Genomic DNA, 20193 nt, shown 5'->3' on the forward strand with positions numbered 1-20193 from the left:
GCTTCTGGGAAGGGGAGCTGGGTGCTCATTAGGGGTTTCCTGAGTGGCCCCTGCTGGCTGGCGCCAGGCTGGATATTCCGTTTGGAGCTGTGTAAACTGCCAAGCCCTCAGTGCTTCTGATATCCTGTTTGCTTTTGCCTGTGAGTCCACTTGTGCCTAAGGCAGGCTCCCACACTGCCAGGTGGGCAGAGGAAGGAGGCAGGCAGGCTGTGGTGTGCCACTGAGAAAGTTCCGGGCTTGACCTCTCAGTGGCAGCAGAGTCTGCTGTCCCTCTTTATGGGGGCGTCTCTGGGGGATCTCAGATGGGGCCTGTAGGACCCTACAGCTCACCCCGTGGTGGAAGCTCACCAGGGCTCCATTTCCATTTAGCAGGGTGGATTCCTAGCCAACTTCAGGCCGGAGGAGCTGGCACTGGACATGCTCAATGGGGCGGGGTTTCTTTGCCACAGAGTTGGGGTAAATCCCGAGGACTTCCTCCGAGTACTCCAGAAAACCCAGCTGAGCGAAATCCACAAACAGGCCATCATGCAGGTTGCTCTCTTCCTGGGTCTGCCCCAGCTCCTGTTGGGTGGGTCATCAGCCCAGCGCTTACTGCCCCTGGGTTAAGAGGGGCCCAGGCCTCGCTCCCCATTGCCAGTGGCCGACCTGGCCTTCCTTCTACAGAAGGTACGCTCCTATGAAGGCCGTCCAATGCTGGCTGATGAGTTCCAGAAACTCTTCGATGAGGTTGACAAAGGAGTGATCAAAGAGGTAACTAGGCCTGCCCTGTGCCACCTGTCCAGCTTGGGCTAGTGGGGTTCTGTTTCCCATTGTTTCCAATGTCCACAGCCGGGACTTGCCTGCCCTGGATCCCCAGTCCCTGGGGTTGGCAGTGGGAATCCTTCGGCTCTTGGCAATTTGGGGTGAATTTGTTGGCAGGAGACATTTACTATTTGGGAAAACGGCCCGGGGAAGCCTGACACAGAGGAACATTCCACAGCATTTTTCTGTCTGAAACCAAGTCCCCTGGCCGTTCCTCTGGGAGGTCTAGTGCTAGCCCTCTCCAAGGCCCTTGCCTCTCACTATTGACGCTCATACAGCTTGTGCACAGTCCCTTGGGGATCTTGGCGTCCTCTCAGCTCCAGTCAGAGGACAAGAATGCCTACATGTTCCAGTGTAGGTTTCTGGGGTGAGCAACCTTGCCAGGCATAGCTCAGGGATCCCAGGCAGGCAGAGGAACTGCTGTTCCTGCCAACCAGCCCTGAGAGGACCAAGAAAGGTCTGGAACCAGGACAGGCTAAGGTGGGGTCGGATTGTCCTGCTGCGTGAAGCTTTGACAGTTCCAGTGCTATATGACCTGGCTGCTCTTGCCTGCCTTAGGACACACCATAGCCACAGGAACTGACTCTGATGTCTCATGTCCTAGAAGCTGGAAAGCCTGAGATGCAGACATCACAGGCCCAGCCCCTCTCAAGGCCTCTCGGTATGGCTGGCCGATGGTGTCTTTTCCTGGTGTCTGTATATGGTCATCCTCTGTGTGTGTGTGTGTCCCCAAATCTTCTTCTTACAAGCACATAGTCATGTGGAATAAGACCCTCCCCAGCACCCCACATTCACACAGTCACCTCTGGAAAGGCATTATCTACAAAGGCATAATATTCTCTAGGGGTGGGGCTGGGCTTGAATGGATGGAGAATTCTGTGGAGCATGAAGGGTCAACCCATCCTGTTAGCTGCTCCAGGAGGGTTTTCAGCTTCTGTGGCCTCAGGTCCCCATCCCAGGTGGTTGTCTTAAAATGATGTTTTTCTCAGCACCCCCCCCCCCCAGGCCTTCTGGAGGCATGTATTTGTTGCTGATGTCCTTCGGGGTGTCGCTTCTGCCCCCACCTTGGGACACAGGAGTCTGATGATAGTGATGTATCAGCAGGGGATACTGTGTATATAGTCTGCCATCAGACCTCTGCTTGGACCAGGTGGGCGTTGAGGGTCCCTTGACTTGGGGTGTGGGAAGCAGATGCTGTTGAATGCAGCTTGCAGTGGTTAGGGATGGGCCTCACAGGACTGGGGCCTGGGAGGCTCAGGTGGCGGTTCCCAGCCTGGGTGGAGGTCTGCTGCCTCAGGACGCAGCTCTTAGAAGCCACATGGGCTGAGTTGGTTGTCACTCCGTCTTTTCTGGGTATAGTCAAACCTGGGCAAGAGAGCAGTCTCCATCTGGCTTCTGTTCCTTGGTCTTGCCCGGTAGTGCCTGCTGGGCTGCCCCGCTTCTCCCTATACTGGTGCTTGCCAGCCTCTGGGGGGCATAGTAGCCGTCAAACTTGACTCCACCCTCTCCCCCTGCCAGGACATTATGATCTCTGTCCTCGAGGAGGTGCTTCCTGCAGAGGTACTGCAGAGGAAGGACACACAGACTGTCTATCAATCAAGGCCCCCGAGAGCAGGCTCAGGCTGGGGACAGCCTAGCACTTGAGCCATATCCCTCCTCTGGCCCCCTTTCCCAGCTACATTTTAGATTCTCTGAGACAGGGTCTCCCTATGTAGCCATAGCTGTCCTTGAACTCACTGTGTAGTCCTGGCTGGCCTCAAACTCACAGAAACTCTCTGTCTTTGCTCAAGAACGCTGGGGTTAAAGGTATGCATGACCAGACTTGGCTTTTCCAGTTACTTATCTGCTCTGTGGGCCATGCTCTTTCTGATGGTCTGAGATCGGAAGCCTAGGACTGGGTCTTGAGACATGTGTTCGAATCTGGAAGTTTTGAGAGTCTTGCCCTGGTGGTATGTCACTCTTTCCTCCAAAACGGAAAGAGTGCAGTGGGGACTGTATTTCAATTTTGAGGCTCAGTTACTTGGGGGTTGCTAACTTTAGGGGCAGGCTGTGGTTTTGGATCAGCCCCTTCAGAGAGGCACCCTGGGTTAGGTTGGCGTTGTGGCCGCTTACATGACCTGCTTGTCTGTCGTCAGGAGGCTGAGTGTATGTTGGTAGGTGCAGAGCAGGCATTGTGCAGCTTCCAAAAAATCCTTCAGTGAGTGTAGTCACCATTGTAAATGGTGACAGAATAGAAAACCCCAATCACTGCCCTCCCCAGAGGCAGCCTCTGTCACGTGGACACTGATTGGTTTAGCTCTCAGTTGCACAGGCGTGTGTGGCTATGTTCTGCTAAGTCTGAATGTGATGGAGATGCTGAACCTCTCAGTAAGGTGTTAGTGTGCTTCCAGTCAGGCAGAAACCACAGAGGGACTGTAAACAAGGCCCCCTCCCTACCAGGAAGTCTCAGGTGTGATGAAAGACCTGCTGTAGAGAAGGAAAAGCTCTGGGGTGAGGGGCAGTGCCGAGGAAGGATGACCTTAAAAGGGGACCTTCCCCAGCCGGACTCAGGCCTCTGTGGAGAAGTTGGTTTATGCTTCTAGAGAGAAGGTGGCCCAGACCTCTGGAGAAGGTTTCCAGACATCTGTGGAGAATGTGACTGAGATTCCTGTGCAGAAGATGACCCAGACCTCTGGGGAACAGACCTCTGTCTGGCCTGCCTGAACCAGTGCTGGTCTGTGGGCCATTGGCAAGTGAGAACAACCGTACTGGATGGCGTGGGGGGCCATGCTATCTGCAGCAGAGGCCAGGGTGTGCAGAGCGCTGAAGGGCCTCTGGGCAGGCAGGCAGCCCCTGCACACTAGCTCACATGTCAGCAGGTCAGGCTGAAGCTCTAGGGTGCCAGGAGGACTGCATGTCTGGAGAGTCATCACATGTCCTGATGCCACACCACTGCATGATACCTAAAACTGCAGGGGCTGCACACTCCTGTCTTGTCCCGCACTGTCTGTTGAGAACCACCCCATGCCTGCTGTAGGTAAGGGATGCTGACAGGAACTGTGTTCACAGTGGGGCTGGTGTTGACAGTGAATCAGAGCTGAGACCCTTCCCAGAGGAGTTATTCTGTTCAGCATGGTGTGTCAACATTTTCCTGTGGACACCACCCGATGCAGTCCTAGGTGTGTTTGTCCCTGACACGGAGTTCATGAAGTTTGGGATCTCTCCACTCTTGGTGATGCATCTCTCTTCCCTGCACCCCACTGGTGGCCTTGACCATTCTTCACTTGGAGCTGTCACCTGAAATGTGGCCTTTGCTAGTCACTGAAGAAGTCAGTGGTTCCGTTTCATCCTTGAAACTTACTGTGCATGTGTGGTGGTGCTCCCACCCTGGGGGCAGCAGGAGCATTCTGTCTGCCTGTGGACTCACAGCACATCAGGCTGTCTCTGTGGCTCGCCGCCGCTGCATCAATCTGCTGCAGCCACCATCCCACGCTATCCTTGGACATGGTGGAGAGGTGTCACAGGAAAGCACGGATCTCAGAAAACACTGGGTCTTGTGAGGCTGTCCCCCACGGCTGTCCACTCTGCATGGCCACAGTGCACCTGGCTTTGTCATTATGCTGTCTTCGACCTTGGTGAGGCAGTTTTAGGGATGTTTCACAAAGTGTTGTTCATTTGGTATGCTTTCACAATCTTAATTATTTATTTGTTTATTTATTTTTGTTTTTTCAAGACAGGGTTTCTCTGTGTAGCCCTGGCTGTCCTGGAACTCGCTCTGTAGACCACACTGGCCTCAATTCAGAACTCAGAGATCCACTTGCCTTTGCCTCTCGAGTGCTGGGATCAAAGGTGTGCATCACCACTGCCCAGTGCAATTTTAATTTTTATTGTATTTTATGACCTTTTTGTGTGTATGTATGTGCATGCATGCATGCCACAGTGCATGTGTAGGTTAGAGGACAATGGCCTCTTTGTCTACGTGGGCCCCAGAGGTAGAACTCAGGTCATCAGGCTTGGTGACAAGGCCTTTACTCACACATATTATATGTATATGAGTGGCTTGTCTACATGTATGTGTATATACCACATGCGTGCCTGGTCCCTGTGGAGGTCAGAAGAGGGCATTGGATCACCTGGAACTAGAGTTATAGATGGCTGTGACATACCATGTGGGTGCTGGGAACTGAGCCCAGATCCTTTCTAAGAACAGAAAGTGTTCTTAACTGCTGAACCATCTCTCTAGCTCCCATGCATTTTATTTGTTTGTTTGTTTATTTATTTGGTTTTTCGAGGCAGGGTTTCTCTGTGTAGTTTTTGGTACCTGTCCTAGATCTCACTCTGTAGACCAGGCTGGCCTCGAACTCACAGAGATCCATCTGCCTCTGCCTCCTGAGCGCTGGGATTAGAGGCATGAGCCACCACCGCCCAGCTGCATTTTATTTTATATTTTTAACTATTTTACTTATTTATATGTATGGGTGTTTTTGTCTGCGTGTATATCTGTGCACCACATGTGTGCTGACGCCCGCAGAGGGCAGAAGAGGGTGTTCTATCTCCTGGGACTGGAGTTAGAGATAGTTGGGAGCCACCATATGTGTACTGGGAATTGAACCTGGGTCCTCTGGAGAAGCAGCCTGTCCTCTTAACCACTAAGCCATCTTTCCAGTGCTCCCTGCCCCGGCAGCATACATTTCAAATGTCAAATGACTAATGTGACGTGGTTTACATACAAGTCATTAGACATTTAGATCATTCTAGCTATATAAGGTCCCTGGGATTAGGCTCTCATGTGTCTGGGATTACTTCTGAGGCTAGACAGGGCAAGGCAGGAGGATGTCATCCCAGAACAAGAGGCAGGTCACCTGCCTCACCACAGCCCTGAGAGTGTGGGTTCCCTTTGTAGCGCCCGCCGAAGCCCCAGTACCAGTCCCCGTTTCTGCAGAGCGCCCAGTTCCTCTTCAGTCACTGCTACTTCGACTACCTGGGGAGCCTCGTCGCTCTGGGAAACCTCGTGTGTATCTGTGTGAGTGGGGGCTTACCCTGTGGTGGTGTGGGAGGCCCCCTCCTGCAGCCAGCCTCCCCTTGTCACCACACACACGCACACACACGCACACTGTGGCTGGCCACAATGGTAAGCCATCCACCCCTGTGGTTTTGCAGGTGTTCCTGGTGCTGGACTCAGACTTGATGCCCGGGCAACGTGATGACTTTGTCCTAGGAGTGAGTTCAGGGGCTGCTGGCCTGTGAAGGGGTCAGCTCTGCCAGGGACTGAGCAGTGAGGAGGAGCAGGGTGGAGACAGACAGGATGGCTGAGCCCAGAGCAGTGATCCCTCACGGGGCTAGAGGCTCTGGTTACATGGGCAGAGAGTTTCTGGGTGGTAACTCCCATGGGCCCCTGCTTAGGGGAGTGGGAGACTGAGGGTCCTGGGTCCTGTGGAGAGAACAGACCAGCTGGGCTGCAGTGTTGACTGGGTCCTGTGGGCTGACTGTGTGGCTTCAGGCTTTGAGCTTTACCTCCGAGAAGTAAACGGATCCTTTCTGATGTTAAAAGGATCTGTCAAATTCCTTGGGAATTGAAGCTTTTCGCTTTGAACTTTGAGCAGAAGCCTGTTGAGCTCATGTTAGATTCTGTGAGTGGCTTCTCAGAGGCTGACAGCTCAATGAAAAGAACTGTCTTTACACCTGGGGCATGAACCTCCTGTGGTGTGTCCTGTGGTGGGGGAGTCTCCGTGACCCCATAGAGGAAGAGCTACTGTGCTTCCTTCAGAGGCCATCTTCTTGATGAGCTCACACCCCAAGCTCTCTGTCCTGTTGGGGAGAAGCTTCTGCAAGCTCAGGTTCCCCTGGGAAGGGCTAGCCTAGAATGTTCCCTTTCATTGCCCCTTGGCTGGGGAGGCCTGAGTCAGAGGAAGATGTGCATCCTTGGGTGTAGCTAGAGATTTCCTGCCTGGCCCACAGTCAGGACAAATCTCTATCACCTGCCAGTCCCACAGCCGCTCAAACCCGACCAAGTAAACACAGAGACTTAAATTGGTTACAAACTGTATGGCTGTGGCAGGCTTCTTGCTAACTGTTCTTACAGCTTAAATTAATCCATTTCTATTAATCTATACCTTGCCACATGGCTCGTGGCTTACCGGCATCTTCACAAGCTGTTTCTCATCGTGGCGGCTGGCAGTGTCTCTCCCACTCAGCCTTCCACTTCCCAGCTTTATTCTCCTCCTTGCCCCGCCTATACTTCCTGCCTAGCCAACGGCCAATCAGTGTTTTATTGATTAATTAGCAACACATTTGCCATACATCCCACAGCACTTCCCCCCCCTTTTTTTTTTTTTTCAAAAAGGAAGGTTTTAACCTTAACAAAGTAAAATTACATATAATTTGGGAATTTGGGCGTAGCTTCTCTTACTACTTCCTGCTGGAGGGGGGCGCTGTATCTTATGGGGAAACAAAGAAAATTTTAGAATTATGGAATAGTCCATGAGGCTGTATCGTCTGAGCCAGATGCCTTCAAACCATTCTGGATGTTGGATCATCTGGGCCATGGTGTCATTGGAGACCTTCAGGGGGTCTTGGCTGGTCAAACCTGATGTATCTTAATCTGGAACAAATCCATAGCCTCTGGCTTTCTGTGGGAACAAAAGCAGAGTCTCCTTTCCAAAGTAACATATCCTTACATCCAAATTTTGAAGTCAAGATATCTTTAAAATATGCATATTGGTTTAACTCAGCTTCCTTTACAATCAAATATCTCTCTGCAGTTAAGAATCCCAAAGACAACACAATCCAGATTCTCTGTGTAATATTCATCTTTACGTGGCTTATTTTTATACTACCTTTACTGTCTCTTTAAAGACTTTATTTTTTAAAACTATGTATTTGTTTCTATAACTCTATATATCACCTTTTTTTTGTCTCTTTCAAGCCTACGTATCTTTTACACACATTGTAAACTATTACATCTGAATCTGTCTTATTGTGAATCTCTTGCCTTAAACTGCAGCAGCTGTGGCTGCTGGCTCCGCCCACCTCAGCTTCCCAACATGGCTACGTTTACCGCCAGCTCTGGGAGCTATCGTGGGTCTATGCTTTTATCCAAGCAGCGTGTAGCCCAAAAACCTCTTTTTTTGTTTTGTACCTGCAAAGGCTAAATCTACCACGCAGCTTAATGTGCCACTTGCAGAGGCCTTATTCCCGCCATACTGCAGGTCGAGCATGCACGCCAGGAACCCGCCAGTAGCTCAAACCGGCAGCTGCCGCTCATTTGAGAGAGACAATTAGGAACTGTTTTTAGCTCCGTTTTAGAATCTTTTTTCTCAGTTTTTAGGTGGAAACTCTTGCCACCACGTTGGACGCCATTTGTAGCTAGAGATTTCCTGCCTGGCCCACAGTCAGGACAAATCTCTATCACCTGCCAGTCCCACAGCCGCTCAAACCCGACCAAGTAAACACAGAGACTTAAATTGGTTACAAACTGTATGGCTGTGGCAGGCTTCTTGCTAACTGTTCTTACAGCTTAAATTAATCCATTTCTATTAATCTATACCTTGCCACATGGCTCGTGGCTTACCGGCATCTTCACAAGCTGTTTCTCATCGTGGCGGCTGGCAGTGTCTCTCCCACTCAGCCTTCCACTTCCCAGCTTTATTCTCCTCCTTGCCCCGCCTATACTTCCTGCCTAGCCAACGGCCAATCAGTGTTTTATTGATTAATTAGCAACACATTTGCCATACATCCCACAGCACTTGGGGTCTCTGTGGACCTCAGAGATAGGACGGAGCAAGAAGTAGAAATACCAGGGATGGGGGATGGGGTCCCAGAAGGGCAGCAGAGGAGGTGGGGGGAACGCCATGGCCACAGGCCTAGGACCAGCTCTGGGGATACAGTGGGCGAGGCTAAGGCTGGCCTCTTCTGCCTCTTCAGATTCTTAACTCCGTCTTCATCTTGTACTACCTGCTGGAGCTGCTGCTCAAGGTGTTTGCGCTGGGCCTGCGGGGCTACCTGTCCTACCCTAGCAACGTGTTCGATGGCGTCCTCACCATTATCCTCCTGGTAAAGTCCACGAAAGCTGGGGTACCTCTCCTGGCGGCTGTATGAACCTGGCTGGCAGCTTTGCCCAGGCCCTTTGGGTTACAGTATAGTATAGATCTTTCAGGCAGTATAATGGACTGCCCGGGAGGAGGTAGGGCTCCTGGCTCGAGGGACCTGGGGTGAAGTGCATGATGGGATGCAGGAACTTGGTCTCCATTGTATAGGAGTGCTGCAGGGGCTGGGCTACCACTTCTCATCCTGAGGGAGGTCCAGCAGGACCCAGAGCTATCAGCATAATGCCGCCCCTGGCAAAGCCCTTCAGTGCCTCTGGTTCACAGTGCAGCCTTGGTGTGGGCAAGTGAGTGTCAGGGGTCTCAGCTACCCAGGGTACCCTTGGGAATCCATGAACTTTCTTCTTCCCACTTGCTGGGAGTGAGGAGCTCACACTTGGTGTGGGTGTCACAGCAGTGACCTCAGGTGACATTTTGAGAGCCAGTGGGCCCCTGGGGACATGTATAGAAAGAGTTACTTGAACCAGGACTTTTGGTCCATCCATGATTAAATGGCTTCCGAAGTCCTGATTCCGGAAGCCAGAGTATTCTTGCTGACGGAAGTCAAACATCTGGATGTATGGCGCTAGGCCTGAGCTCTGAGTCCCACTGCATGCCCAAGTGATGGACTTAAGTTTTGGGATTCTGTTGCAAGCTGCCTGGGTTGGCACTGCTGGACGATGCCCCCTTCTCTCTGTGGTTCAGGTTTTGGAGATTTCTACTTTGGCTGTATACCGATTGCCGCACTCAGGATGGTATGTGATTGCAGAGAACCTGGGGACACCACCTGAGCAGTGTGACCTGTCTCACTGCACCCAGGCGACAGATTCCGGTACCACACGGGGGCCCTGGCCACTGGCATGCACTGTTCTACCAGTAGGGCTGTTGGACTGTGACCTGAGTCTGCCCTGCATGGGGGACATGCAGAAATGGACACCACTCCTTGTTCAGGCAGTCCCCTTTGCAGTGGCCTGGTGGACAGAGGTGTGCCCTGTAAGGTATTCTACCAAGTGGCCGTATCTCTTCTCTCCCACTGTCTCCAGTGTGGGAAATGAGGCCCAGTTCAGGTCTAGGGGATCTGGAGTCCCAGACTGATTGGGCTGGGTCCCTCCGCTGGAGTGCGGGAAGATCCCCTTGCTAGTGCCTGCCCAGCATGTGGCCTTGGCTTATCCCTGTGCTTGGTGTCTGTTTGCTTTTTGTAAATGGTGTCCCTGGCTTTCCTGAGGTGTTAGGGCACTGCTTGGGCCCACTGACCCCTATTCTTACTGTACTGAGAGACTTGTGAGTAGGGTCCCAGGACTTTTGGCTTAGCTAGTGGGTGCTAGGCTTGTACCAGCACCTTTGTTGGTGAGGCCGCCCTGTGCCAGAATGACACATTAGGTTGCTATGAGAGAGGCTCCTGTGAGCCAAGACTTGGCTAACACAGGCCTGGGGCCACCTTGTCTTAGACAGTGACACAGTTGGGAGAGACTTCTGAGGGCTGGGGGTCCAGCATGGACCTGCAGAGTTGCCTCTGGGGTGTCGGCTGGGATAGCTTGGAGATGGGCAGGGACAGTCTGCCCACATGCCAGGCAGGAGCCATATGAGAGCAGTGATCTGTTTCTGGTGTGAGCCAAGCCCTTCTCAAGCTCTGTCCCATCACCTTGAGAACTGTGAGAGTGACATTTGGGGTGAGAATGGCTTGTGTTCAGATAGGAATCTGAGTACAGAGAAGCCCTGGGGATACTGGAGTGGAGCGGTAGCCGCAGGGTTGGGGTTCAGGACTGGATCATAGGAGAGGGAGTTGGGTCAGGAGAGGGTCAGAAGTCATAGACCCAGATGGGACAGGGTCGGTGATGGGACAGGGCCAAAGGTCAGGTAATAGGTTGAGGTTGAGACAAGCTTCCTGTCAGTTCTTCAGGAACTGAGCACAGCAGATCTGGGACCTGGGCGTTGAAAACTATCTCTGCCTTCATGCTATGGGGCTGCTTTGGGAGGTGTGGCTGTGGCTGTGGTTATGGATACCTGGGTATGAGTAGGATACGGCTAAACTCAGTCTCCCACCTCCTGGGAGCTTTTCCTGCCTGGTGTCCCTATGTTAACTCTTGCTGTCTGTTCATCCCTGCTGCCTAGCCCCTCTGCTCCCCTGGAGCTCCTAACATGGCTCCTGTGTCTTCCTAGGAAGCCCAAGCAGTATGGCCCACTGTCGCTTTGGGACATGACGCGGCTGGTGAACACACTGATTGTGTTTCGCTTCTTGCGCATCATCCCCAACGTGAAGGTATTGTCTTATCTCCCCCGCCCCCCCCCCACGCCATGGTTAGGGTAGGGACGCTCATCACCAGAGCCCCTTAGGAGCACACCTTCCAGCCCCCTTAGCGTTCTTGAGCTGCTAGGGTGGGGTCACTGGATCAAGAGCCCATGCTTCCATTTCTTTTAGCTTCTGGGTCACAGAGATGCAAATCAGGTCTCAGTGGGCTGGCAGGTAGAGGGTGGCCACAGGGTCTGGATGCCAGGATCTCAAAGGGACCTGTGACTCAGCACCCACAGGAGGCCGGGCTATTTGGGGAGTATGTGAGCATGTGTGTGGGTGTGAGTGTATGTGAATGTGTGTGTGGGTGTGTAGGGTTTCTATATATGGTGGATGTGTACAGGATGTACGTAGTGTATGGGTGGCTGTGGGAGTGTGATGTATGTAGGTGTGTAGATGGCCTTGAGGTGGGTGTCCAAATGTGTATAGATGTGTGTGGATGGCTGTGGAGTGGCTTGCTGATCCATCCTGTTCTCCTGGTCAGGGTAAGGGTGTGTGTTGAGGGGTACGCTGTTGTCCCTGGGGCAGGAAGAGTCAGGCTAAACCTTCTTCTTACCCACAGCCAATGGCTGTGGTAGCCAGCACCATCCTGGGCCTGATCCAGAACTTGAGGGCATTTGGTGGGATCCTGCTGGTAAGTCTTGGGGCTCCTCTGGTGGTGGCCTGGGTGGGCTGGCTCTGTGGAGTCCAAGTCACATGTGGCTGGCCTGGTTCTGCTTTGGTGAGGAGGCCCACAGCAGTGTCAGATGCTAGACTTGGTTGGTCCCTTCCTTCCAGAGAGGACCTCGGGTTACTATCCCCACTCTATGCCAGGGTCCTTGTAGTAAACTGTCCAGTCCCTCATGACCCCTGGGTCATGTACCACAGTGAGAAATAGTGAGGAAATCACGGATGGCCTTTCCAGGGTCCCCACTGCCCCCATGGGCCCAAGCTTGAGATTCTGGAAGATGCTCTTGTAGCCATGTGTGCTAGACAGAAGCTGAGATGTGCCTGGGCCTCCGCTGGGGCCAGATGGCCTGGTCGTCCTCTGTGGAACCTGAGAAGCACACAGACCTCCTGGAGAGCTAGCCTGGTGCTTCTGATCTCTCCAGCTGCCATCTTTAGGGCGGGGTCGTCTCTGTGCCCCCCCGACTCCCCTCCTTTGGCCTCAGCCTGGCCCTGTGGCTGCACTGACTGCGGCTTCTCCTCCAGGTGGTGTACTACGTGTTCGCCATCGTCGGGATCAACCTATTCAGAGGCATCATTGTACCTCCTGGAAACAGCAGGTGAGGAGCTGTCCATGCCCGGGGGCGAAACCTCAGTGGGCCCTTCCCCTAAACGTCTCTTGTAGGTGTCCTGACTTGGGGCTCCTGAGCACAACACCCCCACCCCCGCGGGGTCTAGGCTATGGCAGTGCTGGGGTGGGATTGGGGGTAGAGTGCTATCCTCAGAACCTGGAGGATTCTGGGGATGGGGGGCGGCCTCTTGGGTCATGTCATATACTCTCCCTGTGTGGCCGGGAAGTGGCATCTTCCTTTGCCCTTTCTCCTGGGGCCTAAGAGTCCATGCTGGGCTGAGGAGTTGGGCAGTGTTCAACTGCTCAGGCCCCTGGCTACAGCTACTAACCAAGGGACATTGTGTCTCCAGCCTGGTGCCCAATAACAGCTCAGCACCGTGTGGAAGCTTCGAGCAGCTAGATTACTGGTCCAACAACTTTGATGACTTTGCTGTGAGTCCTCTGCCTTGTCCTCAGGTCCAGCTCACCTGAGACCCCCACCCCACCTCTGCCTTGCCCCTGTTCCCTGTTCCCTGGGTTCCTCCTCTGCCTTGTCCTGGGCCCTCCAGGACTCTACCTCTGCTGCCCCACAGGCTGCTCTGATCACGCTGTGGAACGTGATGGTGGTGAACAATTGGCAGGTGATCCTGGATGCCTATCAGCGCTACTCAGGCCCGTAAGTCTGTTTGTCTCCCCCACCCCCACCCCCCCAGCCATCCTTCCCTTCCGCTGGCTCTCAGTTGGACATCAGAGAAGCAGGGCCTGGACTGAGAAGGGAATTAGTCCCTGACCTTGGAATACTGACCAAGCTGTGTCCTGGCAGGCTTCAACCTTCATCCACACTACACTGGGAGATAGCCAGGGCCCTGGGCTTATGCACTCTGGGGGTACCAGTGTGGGGAAAATAAATGGTGTATCTGATTGCCTGGGGCTTCTGGGGGTTTCCATGGCGTGGAGTCCTAGGGGAACAGTCAGGTGGCTCATTTAGTTAGCCCAAAGCTTGGAGAGCTTTGACCAGCTCAGCAGAGGGGCCTGGGTTCAAATCCAGCTTGCACCTCATGCTAGGCTTCCTCTGGTGTCTCTGGCACCTCCAAGTCCTGGTATTATGGGGACATTACTATAGTATACACTGTGGAGTTAGCAGCAGGGTCTGCTGAGGCCCTCACAGATGTGCTTTGGGAGCTGTTTTGACTTTCTGGAATGATCTCATCCCACTCACAATGGGTCCTGGCCTCCTTGTCCTTCACAGGTGGTCAGTGGTGTATTTTGTGCTATGGTGGTTGGTGTCCTCTGTCATCTGGATCAACTTGTCTCTGGCTGTGCTTCTGGAGGTATCAGATATCCCTGTCTGGGCCTGAGATTGCCTCCTGAGCTGTCTAGAGTTTTGGTGGGTGATCCCTGCTAAACACCAAGGCTGAAGGGAGCCTGGCTGGGGACCCCTGAGATGCTTGCCCTGGCTAGTCTGTCTTAGTTAGGGTTTTTATTGTTGCAATGAAACACCAAAAAGCAAGTTGGGGAGGAAAGGGTTTATTTGGTTTATGCTTCCAAATCATTGTTCATCACATCAGGACAGGAACTCAAACAGGGTAAGGACCCTGGAGGCAGGAGCTGATGTAGAGGCCATGGAGGGGTGCTGCAGACTGGCTTGCTCAGCCTGCTTTCTTATAGAACCCAGGACTGCCAGCCTAGGGACGGTACTACCCACCATGGGCTGGGCCCTCCCCCATTGATTACTAATTGAGAAAATGCCTTACAGCTGGATCTCACGGAGGCATTTCCTCAACTGAGGCTCCTTCCTCTCTGATGACTCTAGCTTCTGTCAAGTTGACACACAAAACCAGCCAGTACAGGGTCTTAGGGTTCTTAGGACCCCAAGCTGGCTTGAGGTTGGAGTCGGGCATCTTGCTATTCCATGGGTGTGCATCTCACAGGCTCTGCATCCAATAGTCCAGGGTGAGCTGCTCTCCGCAGTGACGACTGTGACTGCAGACTGGGTGATGGGGGTGAGCTCTGAAGCTGGTGCCACATGGGTACTTACACCCTTCCTCTTGTTCCAGAACTTTCTCCACAGATGGGACCCCCAAAATCATAAGCAGCTCCTTGTTGGTACCCGCCAGATCACCTATCAGATGTCTGTGGAGCTCATGTTCAGGTGTGGGCCTTGAGAGTGTGTCTCTGGGGCCTGGAGCTGAGAGCCGAGGGGAGGGAGAGTGAGGAAGGCCTTCTGGCAGGGTTCCTCCTCCACCCAGTCATCTGTGCTGCCACTGAGCTGGCCAGAGATGCTCACCGCACAACAGTGGACACTTCTGCTTCCACCAGGGACAGAGACTCTTCTCCACTTGTGGTCCAGCATATGGAAGGGACCATCTACCCTCCAGTGTCTTGTAGCATCTGGTTGATGCCATGGGACACAGCCAGGTGGCCTGAAGGAGCCACACCTTCTCCTCTTGTGGCATCATGGAGGTTGTCCCCCGCTTGTATAGAAGAGTGGTTGTCCTCCCAGGGCCATCTGTCATGGGCCCCATTTCCTTTCACCAGTGTTGGCTGTGTGCTGTGACCAGCCAGCTACAGTCATGCCAGCTGGTGTGAGAAGGCTCTCTAGGCTTCCAGGCTTTTCACTTAATTCCTTTCGGTGCGGGGGTGGAGCCCAGGCTGTGTGCGTGCTACGCTCCACGTGGACCCCCTCCTTAGCCCCCTGTAGTGTGCTCACCACTGCCCACACCCGCCTCTGTATCTTCCTGAGGCAGGACCTCCATGCCTATGTCCCCATGCCCTGTCACAGCCTGTTTTGAAAGCACCCTCCTGGTTGGGCACTGAGTCTGGGCACTTGCAGGCCTTGCCTGCTGGCTTTGCCTGCTGTCTCTGAGAGACCCAGGCCTATCTCTCTCTGAAGCGTTTGTGTGACTGTCCCTACCCTGCAGGGATATCCTAGAAGAGCCCAAGGAGGAGGAGCTGATGGAGAAGCTGCATGAGCACCCGTACTTGAAGCTGTGTAGGTGACGTCAGAGTGGCCTCCCAGCCGGGCTGGCAGGACAGAGATGCTGACCTGGGGCCCATGCTGTGGAGGCAGCAGCTGGTAGAGACCAAGCAAGAAGAGACAGTGCCCGGGACAGACCACTCAGGGACAGACAGAGGCTGGGACAAGGACCGTGGCTGCTCAGCAGTGGCCACCGTGCAGTCTCTGTGGCCTTGGCAGACCGGTGGTTGACACTGCAGGGCTGCATCCCTCCATTTGCTGCTCTTCCAAGCTGCTTGCGTGAGACTTGCTAAGGAGAAAGAGTGATTTTTGCAGGGCCCTCAGAGCCCAGGAAGTGAGAAGGCCTCAGCTCCAGCTTCCCTGGTGACCCACAGCTTATTTGTACCTTCAGCGTTGGTGGCCTTTGGGAACCAGAGCCTGCACAGGGTCTGTGGAGGGTAGCCGGCAGGTTTCTGGGGCATCGGGGTTGGTTTCACGTGTCGAGAATGTCACCTTTTTGTTTCACAGTGTCGGTGAATGTGATCAGGTGTGCCTGGGGGTCACAGTGCCAGTCATTTTTCTGTTTTATAAAGAATGAGCTTGTTCTTACCCTGCCCTTGCTTCTCTCTCTCTCTGCCCCAGGGCTGTTGGGTAGGGTCGTGTCGGTTGTGGACCACAAAGGCTAAGCCAAAGGTGGCTGTTTTGTGTGTCCTCAAGGTTTGTGGCAGAGGGAGCTAGGGCAGGAAAGTAGGAGAATCCATTAACTCCGGGCACTAGACTGGCCTTTGCTTTTCTCGTTTCAGATGCCAACTCTGGGGGTTGGTGCTAGAGTTTCTTGGGGACTTCCAGGCTGTGGGCTGGTTCCAAGTGATGTTTGCCGTGGGCATTGACAAGCAATGGGGGCTTGGGTAACGCTGTCTTGGGGCTGCAAGCTCTTGGACTTCCCCACGGTTTGGGAGAGGAATCTGAGGGAAGTGTCATCGAGGAATCTTCAAGAAAGCCAGGAAAGCACAGTGCTCAGGCTGCGGGTGCTGGGGAGGTACCGACTCCCCACAGGAGGCACAGGACACCCAAGCTCAGGAGCGGCCTGGGAATCCCGGTCATTTCCCTGACATCCTCATTGTGGGGCCTTTGAGACTCCTGAAGACAGTCTGAGGCCTGCCCTTCAGCAAGCTGCCTCCATGGAGGCTGGACTGGAGGACACACCCAGTTGTCCGGAGCTGGGCTGGTCTCTGGCCCCCTGGCTGGACCAGACTGGCTGCAGTAGCATTATTGTCTCTGTGGCTGGACCAGACTGGCTGCAGTAGCATTATTGTCTCTGTTCCCCGATCCCGATGCTAAGCCTTGACTGCCACCTACTGGTAGGATGGGCTCTGCGGATACTACCGAGGCCTGGTGGCCTCTGGGACTCCCCAGAAGCTGCTCCTTGGTTTTCCAGGCCAGTTCACAAATCTCAGGTCCCCTGTTCTCCCCTCATAGGGAGCCTGATCCGGTGCCTGTTGGGTGGATGTCAGCCCTGGTTCTGCCTCTGCCGAAGCAGTGTTGCCCAGCCCTCCCAGTATCACCCACCCTAGCTTTTGTGCAGAAATCCACCCTGCAGGGCATTTTAATCAGGCAGCGCTGGGTGCGGGGAGATGATTTCCACTCAGTTTGTGCTGCCTTCAGCGAGGGTACCTGAGATGATAACCACTGGAGTGTGTGTGGAGGGACCAGAGGCAACACAGCGGTATTCTGGGGCCTTCCTCAGCTCACTGTCCTGTCCATTTCAAATGCTGTGAGTCCCTAGTGGCCCTGGTGGGGGCTTTGTGCGGCACAGGTGGCCGTGGGACTGCCGTGGGGACAACCTCTTGGAGGAGTGTGGGCTTGCGCTTCTCAGGGGGCCTTCATGGTTGCTCTGCGGGCCTCCCCGTTTCCTGCTGTCACCTCTTGGTACTGGGTACAAAGGCTGGAGCCTGAAACACGCAGCGTGGGACAAAGCTGGTGTCACACAGCCCCAATGGCTGTCTGAAGAGAAGGTGGGGTGAGAGGTGGCCGAGGCTGAGGATCCTGGCGCCAGGGTCTGGGTCCCATGAGTGGCCTTTGGTCCCTATGGCCCGGGGAGTTCTGGGGTCAGCAGGAGGCAACTGGCTGTGGTGGCATGGGAGGCTGAGCCTGTCAGAGCAACAGTGAGCTCATGGTGGGGTGGGGTGGGCACCCTTGGCCTCAACCCTGAGCTTGGGCTGCCCACACTTCAGCAGAGCACTGTGTTTGAGATTTTAGACACGTCCAGTGCACACTGGGAGTCGATGAGGGACCTGAGGATGCATGGAGACCAACCACATCCACCTGGAGGTCTTAGCCTGCCCTGAACACTGAGACATTTTCACTTTCTACAGTGGACGCCTTGGGCAGCAGCTGTCACCAGGGGCTCCTGTAAGTCCCGGACACCCAATCCCGGGTCATATTGTGAGCATTGCCCGGACTTGAGTGGCTATGTGCCTCTGCCTCCCTGGTTTTTGTGAGCCCTCCCGGCCAGACCTGGGACCTGCCTAGGTCCTTGGAAGAGCAGTCAGTGCTCTTTACTGCTGAGCCATCTCTCCAGCCTAGCACTTCCGGGTTCAAGCCTACACAGGGAACCTTCTGGTGTCTTTTTTCTCCCTGATTGCCAGTCTCCTTAATGGGTGCCTTTGAACCATTTCCAGGACAGTTACCACCCCACTTGTAGAGCTCAAGTCTCATCCCCAGGGCTCTATTAGTCTCTAAAAGTGGCCTTGGGAACCTTTATTTGTCTAGATAAATAGTTCTCAATGTGTGGTTCGTGACCCCTTTGCGGGTCGAGTGTCAGATATCCTGCGCATCAGATATTTACGTTATGATTCTTATATTTTTGGTTGTGAGCCTAGCCTTTAACGGCTGAGCTATCCCTCCAGCCCATATGATTCTTAACAGCAGCAGAATTACAGTCATGAAGTAACAACGAAGTAATGTTATGGTTGGGGTCAGCACAGCATGAGGAACTGCGTTAAAGGGTGGCCGCGTTCGGAAGGTTGGGAACCGCTGCTCCAGGTCTTTATTGTCTGGCTAGAAACACCACCACTACTTACTGCAGTGAGGTTTCAGCTGCTTTGTTGCTGTGAGATTATATGCAAATCACTTGCTTTTCTAAACTCTGGCCAGATGGGTGTGGTGGCTCACACCTTTAATCCCAACATCCAGGAGGCAGAGGCAGGTGGATCCCTGTGAGTTGCCATCTTGGTCTACATAGTAAGTTGTAGGACAGCCAGGGCTGCATATTGCAACTCTGTGTGAAACAAAACAAGGCCAACTCCACGTTTGGAGAAGACTAGACTTACATGTTTTATCATTTCCTCATTATCATTACTACTGTTATTTGGCACAGGGTCTCTGTAGAACTCAGTCCTCCTCCCTCAGCACCCCACTTGCTGAGATACTATGAACCACCGGCCCTGGTCTGAGTTTTCAAAGAGCTCTTGGTAGAAGTTCAGCCTGACTGTGTTAACGGTGCAGTTGGCCTCTGTGACTGACTGGGCGCTCGGCCACGGTGTTGACTCACAGTCAAAAGTATTTGAAGACTGTGAATGTGCCCGGGGCTTGCTGCTGCTCTGTGATGTATGGTAGATACTGAGTAGCACCATAGTGAGCTGCAGTGTCTTCTAGGTGTGGTTTAAAGTGTGCAGGATGAGAACACCGAATCACTTCACGTGGATGTTGATATCCTTGGGTGGGGCCAGGGCCAACCTGGAGCCATTCCCTGAGGCTACTGAGATGCCAGTAATTCTGGGTCCAGGTACCATAGGAGGTGACCAAAGGATGTACTCATCTCTTGGGGAGACAGGACTGGAGAGAAGGGGTGTGGGGGCCTCGGGTTCGGGGCCTGGTGCGCAGTCATGTGTTTGGCTTTCTTACACGTGTTGTGCCGTGCTGAACATTAACATGTGAAGGAAGGGGAACAAGAGAGGTGCTGGGCAGGGGTCGAGGTTGGGTCCTCAGGCAGTTTTTGCTTCAGAGGTGGGAGGAAGTTCTCTGTTTTCCACATGGGATTGCTGTGTGGACAGACCATGTGCATGCTACTGAGCTCACTGCTGAGGCAGAGGGGGTGACCTGGTCACCCTGGGGAGGGGTGGTGGTGTGTGGTTGAACAGGGCTGTGGAACGGAGGTGATAGCAGGACAAAGTGTTGGGGCAGCAGCTGGATGGGGTCAGGGTGGCCTGGTGGGGGTGGGGTAGGTTTGTAATCCACTGCACCTGGGGGTCAGAGCGGTGTTAGTTGGAGCAGGAATCCTGCCGTCCTCTCCATCAGTATCACCTGTGGGAGCAGATGGTGGCCATCGGGCATCTTCCCGTTGCCTCCTGATAGCCTCCTCTCGGTGGCTGGCTGGGATCCAGGACTGACGCCTGATCTGTTGCTGGGCCCCAGGAGCAGGGCGTTTGATGTGGTCTTGGTCCGCTCCTCCTAGACGCAGTCTCTTCTCCCTAGAACAGCCCAGATTGAGTTTCCAGCCTTGGAGATAATTGGTGGTTTTTATTCACAGGTTAGAACAGCACCTTGCTTCAGAAAGAAAGCCTGTGGGTCTTGGGCACACCACTGCTCTTAAAAGTTAGAGGAGGCGTGGGGCTCGGGTGACGCGCCTCACATCAAAGTGGCCAGCAGACGCCGGGGGCAGCAGGCGGGCATCACCCTGCCCTCTAATCACACTTTGGGGCCTGAGCTTTTCTTCTGGGTCATTCAGTCAAAGCCTCACCAGGCAGGAGAGGGGCACACACCTGTGGGGCACCTGCCCTACAGCAGTTGGCTAATCCATGCAGGGACTAGGGCCCCAGCAGCACCTGTC

General features: G+C 53.9%; 1 protein-coding gene across 1 annotated transcript in view; it reads left to right on the forward strand.

Moving 5' to 3' along the window:
* Positions 1 to 15978, forward strand: part of Tpcn2 (two pore segment channel 2) — a 31310-nt gene extending 15332 nt beyond the window's left edge. The window contains exons 12-25 of the mRNA XM_059263912.1: positions 450 to 531; positions 664 to 750; positions 5684 to 5803; positions 5941 to 6000; positions 8704 to 8832; positions 9567 to 9616; positions 11022 to 11121; positions 11714 to 11785; positions 12343 to 12416; positions 12778 to 12859; positions 13000 to 13082; positions 13656 to 13737; positions 14464 to 14558; positions 15328 to 15978. Of these exons, the coding sequence (XP_059119895.1) occupies positions 450 to 531; positions 664 to 750; positions 5684 to 5803; positions 5941 to 6000; positions 8704 to 8832; positions 9567 to 9616; positions 11022 to 11121; positions 11714 to 11785; positions 12343 to 12416; positions 12778 to 12859; positions 13000 to 13082; positions 13656 to 13737; positions 14464 to 14558; positions 15328 to 15406 (1195 nt within the window). The 3' untranslated portion in view covers positions 15407 to 15978. The remainder of the gene's footprint in view (positions 1 to 449; positions 532 to 663; positions 751 to 5683; positions 5804 to 5940; positions 6001 to 8703; positions 8833 to 9566; positions 9617 to 11021; positions 11122 to 11713; positions 11786 to 12342; positions 12417 to 12777; positions 12860 to 12999; positions 13083 to 13655; positions 13738 to 14463; positions 14559 to 15327) is intronic.
* The last annotated feature ends 4215 nt before the right edge of the window (positions 15979 to 20193 follow it).

The sequence above is a fragment of the Peromyscus eremicus genome, chromosome 1 (genome assembly GCF_949786415.1).
Source record: "Peromyscus eremicus chromosome 1, PerEre_H2_v1, whole genome shotgun sequence".
Classification (NCBI taxonomy): Eukaryota; Metazoa; Chordata; class Mammalia; order Rodentia; family Cricetidae; genus Peromyscus; species Peromyscus eremicus.